The 9963-nt window shown below is 28.3% G+C and overlaps 2 protein-coding genes across 2 annotated transcripts in view; both read left to right on the top strand.

Annotated features, from left to right (window-relative positions):
* The window catches only part of LOC145941472 (uncharacterized), a 6263-nt gene extending 1638 nt beyond the window's left edge, over positions 1-4625 (top strand). The window contains exons 5-6 of the mRNA XM_083047582.1: positions 1320-1428; positions 4501-4625. Coding sequence (XP_082903708.1) covers positions 1320-1428; positions 4501-4625 — 234 coding nt within the window. The remainder of the gene's footprint in view (positions 1-1319; positions 1429-4500) is intronic.
* Sulf1 (Extracellular sulfatase Sulf1) overlaps positions 4522-9963 on the top strand; it is a 156777-nt gene continuing 151335 nt past the window's right edge. The window contains exon 1 of the mRNA XM_083047436.1: positions 4522-4634. The gene's annotated coding sequence lies outside the window, so the exon portion shown is untranslated. The remainder of the gene's footprint in view (positions 4635-9963) is intronic.

Below are 9963 nucleotides of genomic sequence, written 5' to 3'. Positions count from 1 at the left end.
AAGCAGTGGTATCAACGCAGAGTACTTCACGCGTATACATACGCGTAATACACAAGGAGAATTTTCTCTTAGAATTTACCCCGAAAATCATGGTAATCGAGGACAATATGATGGAAGGAATTTTATGAGAATTTCTTTGATTAATATTCATCACAGTAAAAAAAATAAAATTTATCACAAAACATATTTTATATTTTATTGTAATAGATATTATTATTTTTATTGTGATGCATATTAATCAAATTCTCATAAAATTCCTTCCATCATATTATCCCCGATTATCATGATTTTCGGGGTAAATTCTAAGAGAAAATTCTCCTTGTGTATTACGCGTATGTATACGCGTGAAAGAATGCATTTTTCTAATATGAATTTCCATAAATCCCATCATTATTTTTACTTATCTTATCTCCATTATTAATAATATTAATATATAAATTTGTTTAATAAAGCCAGACAAACATGTTCTGATAAATAGTAATAAAGTTATGAAGAAAAAGGAATAAATAAATTTTTATCTGTTATGGATTAAAATCTAGTAAAGCATATTTTATGTGTACCTTCAAATCATTTAGATTTATTCAATAGACGCGTGTCTTTCTAAGTTTTATAGGTAGTTTAATTTTATACGATGAATGTTTCGTAACGCAGTTGTTGCTGATTTTATACATCTCGGTAAACTATTTTCAAAATGTTTTAAATTACAATTATGTTTGTTTTAATTTTAATTAATATGTGGGGAGTTTCTGTTGTTCAAGATTCCGCAATATTATCGAAAAATTATAATGTGTCTAAATAAATGTACAGTTACAGAGTATGCGATAAGTATGAATATATTTTGGAAATAGTGTTTCTTATAGAACAGCTGGTTTATTTTTGCTTACGCGAAATCATTTCTTACTTATCGCCATTTATTGTGGAAAAGAAAATATATAATCTAGAAAGACATACGTATATATTTATTGTATATGTATTAGGTATGTATGTATAGGTATATGTGTGTCATTGAATTATTATATCTAACTTTTCCGCGATAGATGGCGATAAACAAGAAATGATTTCGCGTAAGCAAAAATAAAGCAAGCTGTTTTATAAGAAAGCTCAAAAATGTGTTTATTTTATATACGATTCGTGTCGGGGTTTACCGTGATCAACAACGGCGGTTGCCCTCGGTCTTTGGTCTCATTATGTGACTGGATTCTGTAATTATTGTAATTATAATATTATAATAGTTAGACACACAATTTTTGGTAGCGTGGGGTAAGAGTTTTGCACTCTCCCACAAATAAATTATAACAAACATAAATTGTAACGTATAGGGGTTGGAACGTTCGGGACTCGAACTCAGGTTCCTCTTCTCCATTGCATTTTCGGGACAGCTGCTCTTGACCACGGCGCTATGCAGGACCTACAACCTAACACTATTTTGTTCGTGTATTTAAGCGGTTATTGTTCGGTCTGTCAATAACGCATTTTCGTTTCTAAACATTTCGTTTACCTGAACTGCAGTTTTTAGATTTTACTTAGCCGCTGGAAATATCTTACAGAGACGCGTAATATGAGAAAGAAATGTCAAGCGTAATATCAGAGAGAACAATGAAAATATTGACAATAAAACATCTGCATAACGTTATAGAGTATATAAAATTTTAAATAATAAACACAATGTTTAAGTGGATAAAGCATTCCCGATGTTTTTTTTTTTTTTTTAGCAATATTTTAGTATAAGAATCAACAATAGAGAGAGAAAAAAAACGTGTCTAATATAGTGCTACTTTATTTGCGCTGTGTATGCATGTGTATGTATTTTGTGAGTATGTGCTCACAATACATTTGCAACTAAGGCTATACTTAAATTTTTTTATCTCAATATTCAGTCTAAATTATACTATATTTTAAGTATCGATTAAAAATATGTTCTTAGAAGCTGCTGCTATTGAAAAGAAATACCGTGACAAATGATTCGTCGCAGCATTCCTTTAAGAAATTCTTTCTCTGCGGATGGTTTCTTTCAAGGTTGCTTATCCTCTTTTTAACGTCCTTTTAAGCTCAGTTTTCTAAAAATCTAAATATGATTGAAGGTACATAATATGTGGCTTAACTGGAAATTTAATTCATAGCGAGCGAAAGTTTTATTCTTCATAACTTTATTATTATTTATCAAAACTTGTTTATCTGACTTTGTTGAACAAATTTTGTTATTAATGTGCGTTTTTTCTGCATAACTTATTTGCGCAGGCTATACTTTGTAGTATGTTAAAATTTTTAAACTTGTGGCTTCATTAAATTATTAACAATAATTTTATTATTAGGAATTATATAGAACGCATTTTTCAAATCAAAAATAAAAATCTTGTGGCAGTATCGGTCGTATTTTTTGCTTGCGAATAAAGCTTATTGTTACAGTAGCAAGTATTGCACAGAAATTCGTAGTTGAAATGCCTGATACATTCTTGATGGAATTTTTCGAATTGTCTATAGAGATTTCAGAATTCATCCTTGAATAGATGACGCGAGTCAAAAAACGCTACACAAGCTAAGTTCACGCTTAGAAATAGACGATGACATAATCTAAATGCAGATGTCAAAGAGAGAAACAGCAATTTTTAGAGAGTTACATTGAAAGCATATGAGTGAAGAAATTTTAGACGATGAAGATTCTAAAGTTTCATTATCAATGAGATTATCAATGCGAGTTTCTCTCTTTGGAGATTGCAATTTCTGTTTCTTTTATCATCTAGTAGTAATTTATTTCTTTTTAGGTATTATTTGTAGATTATATTTCTCTGTATAATACAAAACTGATATTTCAATCATATAATTAAATATATATATAATTAAAATTCCATATAATAAATATCATTAAAATTTCACACTACGAATAGAAACTAGATCGGGTAGTATTAATTGTATATTTCAAGATAAACATTTTAATTCATTCAAAAATACATGTATAAGAAAGCATTCATGATTGATGTCACGCTAGAATCATTGTTCAGTTTGCCTCCATTATAATATTAATTATATAAATTTGTTTAACGAAGTCAGTAAACAAGTTCTGATAAATAATAATAAAGTTATGAAAAATAAAACAAAATTTTACTCGCTATGGATTAAAAGTGAATAAAGTCATATTTTGTGTCTACATATACCTTCAAATCATTTAGGTTTTTGGAAAAGCGAGCTCTTAAAAGGATTTTAAAAAAATATTGTAAAAATAGGATATATCTATAAGAAGACATATACATATATGATATATATGTATATATTAATATATGTATATTGTATATGTATATACATTAATATGACGTTCTTTCAATGTTTCTCAATCTTGCGTAAAGGAATGTAATGTCAAACGTGTATTGAGTTATTATCGCGGCAATAGATCTTACAAGCACAGTTAGTTTTTTTTCTGGATTTCTGTAGAGGGAAACGAGACGTTCGAGTTTTAATCCTACTTTATTAGCGGGCAATGAGTTCGCATTTATACCGTAGTTTATTTCTTTCGCTCGCGATGGAGTTCGCAATAATGTCGTCGGACAATTCCACTTTATCGTTGCAGACGTGAAACTTGGAGAAAGCCGAGTTCCGTTGCCACATTTGTGTCGTGTTTAGTTTTACGAATGTCTATTTGCATGCAAAATTTCACAATTAATTCCCTTGTATCGATTGGATTTCTTTTTCCGTGAACACTTTCAGTAATCAAGTAGCATTCGTTTTATTTTATTTTATTTTATTCTGAAACCGCTTTGATTCTTTCTTCGTTAAAGCGATATACGACAATCGTATATTCAAAAATGGAAATTTCAAGGAATTGTTAACAAAAAAATCGTGGCTAACAAAATTTTCTCCGACAGTAGTCAGTTTTTGTTTTTCTATTTAACATTCATTCTATATAAACGTTGTCTACATTTTTGCTATGAATTAAAATTAGCTTTACACTGAAAAAAATATTTGTGTAAAATTACATGATTATGCTGGCTGGATTTTTTTCCGACCCAGGATAATCATGCAATATTGCTTTTATATGGAAGATTACAGATTATATGTAATTTCATATAAAATATATATTTCCAGGATTGAAAATATTCCACTGAACATAGAATTACACATACGAAATGTTAGTAATGCTATAAAAGTATAAATGCTATAAAATAATGTGATAAATAAAATGGATAAAATAAAGTTCTAATAAAGTGAAAATACTAAATTTTAAATTACAAGTGATTTTTTACATAAAAATAGTAATTTTACTGATATTTTATATATATTTTACATTATAATATGTATTTTTGCTTTAATTATGGAAAAAAAAATTACAGTGATAATTAGGTAATTTTTCCAGTTTTGAACAAGTAATTTCCATGTAAAAGTACATGGATTTTTTTCAGTGTACAAGTGTCTTCCGAGTTTACGCACGTATAAATTTCGCAATGAACAAAATTAATTAATCTGATAACTGTAAAATTATATACTATATGTATATACGTATTCTTCTAGGTTTGGCTGAACATCTCGTCACTGGAAACACGGGCCGATTGTTTTCCTTGGCAGAAATACGAATAGAATGGACGGTATCCAGATATGCCGCAGAGATTGTTGACCTTGACGACACGACGAGATAATTTTTCAAGGTATGTGAATGAATATCTAGCTGTATTCTTACATATCCTGTGTTAGATATATTTTATAATGCAGAGAAATTAAAAATCTTTCTCTTTCTCTCTCAATAATATGATATTGGTATATATATTCAAAGAATTTATAAGCTCGATTTCTTAATTCTAAATATATTTTATAAATGATTACAAAATAATATAATAAATTAATTATGCGAAAATTATAAAATAATTTATAAATTAGAGAGAGAGAGAGATTGGCGATGATTTCTCAACTTGAAAGATGAACCGAACAGGTTTACAAATGACAAGGAAAACGACAAAAATTTCCTTTATGAATTATATCCGCACAAAAGTTGAATGGAAAGATGCGATTTAGATATGAAGGTCAATTAATATTTTATTAAATATGTATAGGCAATATGCATTTTAGAAATAGCAATAAGATAAAAATTGAGATATTTATGCTGACGAGACTGATCAATATAATAAATCTACCACTTAAATTATGATTATTTCATCGTTTCGTCTGATATGACATATACCTAACTTAGGTAGAAATACCCAACTTAGGTAGAAATACATATATGTTTTTTATCTTTTAAATTATACTTTTAAAATATGGATATCATTATTGTTTCATTTGAAATGGTACACTGAGAGAATTTTCTCTTAGAATTTACCCTGAAAATCATGATAATCGTAAGACAATATGGTATGGAAAGAATTTTATGGGAATTTCTCTGATTAATATTTATCACAATAAAAATAATAATATCTATTACAATAAAATATAAAATGTTTGATTAATTTTACTATGCAATTTAGTAAAATTAATCAAACATGTTTTATATATTTTATTGTAATAGATATTATTTTTATTGTGATAAATATTAATCAGAGAAATTCTCATAAAATTCTTTCCATACCAGGATAAATTCTAAGAGGAAATTCTCTCTGTGTAGAATGCATAAAAGATCTAGAAACATTCATTCTCGAAAAATATAACGGTGAGCTAAAAAGATTAAAGTTTATTTAATTTAAAATACAATTTAAATTATTTTATCAGATTTCATAAATATTTTCTTTTCTCAAAAAATTATAAATTTATAATTTTGCCTATTAAATTTCTATCAATCTATTTCTCACGAGGCGAACCTCTCTCGTTCTTACGTTGTTGATTCTTCTTGTCCGGTGAAAGAGCTTGACTAGATATAATAACAACCTCGTTGCGAGTGCGATGCATTCCAGGACGAGATTGAAGAATAATCCGTGTCGTTTAGAGCGACAACTCGAATGAACCGATTAGTCGTAATAGGTGTCGCGTGGGCCACGGCAAAGCGTGCGTGGTCATCGTATCTCTTCAAAAAAGGAAGGTGAAAGGAGGAGGAGTAAGTGGAAGAGGGACGTGTGAGATTTAGTTATTCTTAACGATAATGACCGCATCCGGGATATACAGTGACTCGGTTCGTCCTAACGAAAGCGCCGCCCAGCGAGGGTGATGATGATGATGATCTAATCGCTCTTGAAAGCCTTAGAGGTCTATGTCTGACTTGAGGCAAAAAAGAGCACGTGCGAACACGGGCTTATAAAAAAATATATCGATTAAAAATCTGCTTATCTCAACCGCATTTTCTTGACAATCCAATTAAATAATCTCTCAAATTAATTTTAAATAATCTATTTCAATATAATAAGGCTAATAAATTCGTACAGTAAGTTTACATATATCTGATTTGAAGTAAAAAGAGCAGGGCTTATAAAAAAATATATCGATTAAAAATTTGCTTATCTTAATTGCACTTTCTTACATTGACAATCAAGATCGAATTAAATAATCTTTCAAATTAATTTTAAATAATCTATTTCAATATATAATAAGGAATAAGGCTAATAAATTCGTACAGTAAGTTTACATATATCTGATTTGAAGCAAAAAGAGCATGTGGGTTTATAAAAAAATATATCGATTAAAAATCTTATCTCAACCACTTTTTCTTGACATTCGAGATCGAATTAAATAATCTCTCAAATTAATTTTAAATAATCTATTTCAATATAATAAGGAATAAGGCTAATAAATTCGTACAGTAAGTTTACATATATCTGATTTGAAGCAAAAAGAGCATGTGGGCTTATAAAAAAATATATCGATTAAAAATCTTATCTCAACCACTTTTTCTTGACATTCGAGATCGAATTAAATAATCTCTCAAATTAATTTTAAATAATCTATTTCAATATAATAAGGAATAAGGCTAATAAATTCGTACAGTAAGTTTACATATATCTGATTTGAAGCAAAAAGAGCATGTGGGTTTATAAAAAGATATATCGATTAAAAATCTGCTTATCTCAACCGGATTTTCTTGACAATCGAGATCGAATTAATTAGTTTCTCAAATTAATTCCAAATAATGTTTCAATGTAATAATAATAATATATTGTAATATATTGTATTGCAAATATTTTTTTCTTTTTTATTTTTTTTTATTTTCTTTTTCATATTTTTGTATAGTTATAAATAATAATTATTAATGAGGCTAATTTACGAATTTTTTATTTGTTTACGTGAAAAATATAAAGTGCACGATTACGAGAAATCGAAGTACAACATTAATTCTCTTGTGATAAATTTGGCGTCTGAGAATCGTTGTTACATAAGCACTATATATTTATACGCTACATATAGTATGAACTGTGAAATTAAAATTAATTTACTGGACGTGCTATAATTCCTCGGGGAAAAACAACGTTGAATTCTTGACACTTCATTGATTTTAGCTCGATAAAATAAATATCACGCCGATAAAAATGACACGGTGCAAACATTCAAAGGTTAATTTATCTGCAATGCGTTATAAAAGATAAATAGACGAGATCGCATTCGATTTCTCAGATATCCGACAAGTGAATCGGCGAAATTTTTCTTTCCAACGAAATTCGCATAAACGCGCTATTAATAAAATATAAGTTAAAAAAAAAAAAACATTTATCCGAGTAGGTGTTCGTTTAATCAGGAGTGATTTCGTTAAATGCTCAGATACAGATCATATATATTTATGGTTCGATTCAAACAGAATCATTTCCTATACTGAGAAAATTTTTTCTCTTAGAATTTACTCTGAATCATGTAAAAATAATGAATCAATAAAAATAATATCTATCACAATAAAATATAAAATATATGTTTGATTAATTTTACTAAACTGCATAGTAAAATTAATCAAACATATTTTATATTTGTAATAGATATTATTATTTTTATTGTGATAAATATAAATTCTAAGAGAAAATTCTCTCTGTGTAGATAATTCTCGCGATTTATGTCCGCGCCGATAAATCAATTTTCTTGGAATGTAAATTTGAAAAAAGCATTTTTTTATTTCTAATGATTAAAGAGAGATTTGCAATGAAATATATAGATGTGCAGAATAACTCAAAGCGGTTCCGAGATCATCGTAACTTCACGAAGGTATATGTAATATGCATAAGATGATGCATAATATGCATATCGGCACTTCGCAAGAGTGCTCTTAGCATATTCAGGTGCTGATAATATTAAATGACCAAGAGAGAGAAAGGGGGAAGTGCGCTTTTTCCCTAGAAACTTTAGCTTATCGTCGAAATATCGGGTCCGGAAGAGCAAGTAAGTTAAGCTTCAACTTGCGGATGCAAGTTTGCTTCGCGAGTGTCCGGCGGGGGGTCCATACTTATATATGTATATATACACACACACATACACAGAGTTCTATACATTCTATAAACACCGATAAAGACCGTTCGTGTTTCCGGGACGTAAGTTTTCGCGTCATAACCCTGAGGTATTTCGAGCAGGAGCAGGAATAAGTAGTGGAGAACAGATGTGGACGTCATCTCGCGAAGATTAATACTCGGTACATTAAAAATTCCCCCCTCACCTCGACAGTTCCGATCTTTACAATCAAAACATCTGGCTTTATAGAATATATACGACTTTACTATCGCGTTTACGATAACGTTTTCGATATTAATTTTCGCTAAAAGCTTTACGAGCGCTTTTGCGTGTTCGGATTTTCTACAATCGCACATTTGAAAAATTTGTGTTAAATTTAACAAATATCACATGTCCCAAATTGTCCACAGAAATTTTTGTGTTAATTTAACATAATACGGATATGTTAAATGATGACACGAATACTGTGTTAATATTTTAACATAAAATAAATGCAAACTTCAAGTAAACTTAAAATAAATTTTGTGTTAAGTTTTCATATAAAAATTAACTAAAAACATTGTTCATTTTACATTTTATCATCCCCACTTATATTATAAAGTAAAATTAACATTTTTTTCTGTAAATTTTAACAGATAAATCTTGTCACTAATAATATCGAACATATTTGTTGTGTAAAATTAAATGTAAATACACATTGTGTTATTTTTACACTTTTCTTCAGTTATTTTAATAATTTAACATTTGAGTTCAATTAACACAACAGCAATATGTTAATTTAACACATAAATATGTTAAATATTTAACACAAAAATTTTAACGGGGACCGTTTTTAACAAGAAAACACAAATTTTCAAACTGTGCGGCTATTATTTTATGTAAAGCGAAAATTTAGCGGGGGGGAAAATTTATTTCTGCCATTAATGCGTTTACGATTATTCTTGAAAATTGTTACGTTAATACGTCGGTGTATATATAATTCATAATCATCACGTGAATAAAGGGAATAAATCGAATATTTTAACAAATTTTTACAAATTTTGCACGCTACTGTAATAATAAACGCATTTTTTAATAATATAAGAATAAAGAGATATAATACAGAATAATAAAATAAAGAATTAATGTAAAATTCTCTCAAGCTTTCACAGATTATTTGCATTATTAACATAAAAAGTTTGTTATAATAAAAATGTGTTGTAATTTTCTATTAATATTTTACATACTTTTTAATAAAAGTGTTTAAGTAACATATAAGAAAAAAAATTCTCATTATATATTTTCTCACTTAAAAATATTCTATTATATAAATTATACGCATCCTGTTTAAAGTTATTTCTATATTTACTTACTTGATTCTTGGCATGAGAATGCGACCAAGACATTTTTTTCAATAACGTTTGAGCGCTCGCGATCGATATTTGCCTTTTTTTTAATTCCAAAAGATACACAGAGAGAATTTTCTCTTATAGAATTTACCCTGAAAATCGTGGGGGACAAAATATATGGCATGGAAAGAATTTTATGAGAATTTCTTTGATTAATATTTATCACAATAAAAATAATATCTATTACAATAAAATATAAAATATATGTTTGACTAATTTTACTATACAGTTAGTAAATTTT

Source organism: Prenolepis imparis, unplaced genomic scaffold (genome assembly GCF_030444845.1).
Source record: "Prenolepis imparis isolate NDT839.2.m4 unplaced genomic scaffold, iyPreImpa1.0 SCAF_10, whole genome shotgun sequence".
In the NCBI taxonomy this organism is placed as follows: Eukaryota; Metazoa; Arthropoda; class Insecta; order Hymenoptera; family Formicidae; genus Prenolepis; species Prenolepis imparis.
The sequence above is the reverse complement of the archived record's forward strand: the minus strand, read 5'-3'. Positions and strand labels throughout refer to the sequence as shown.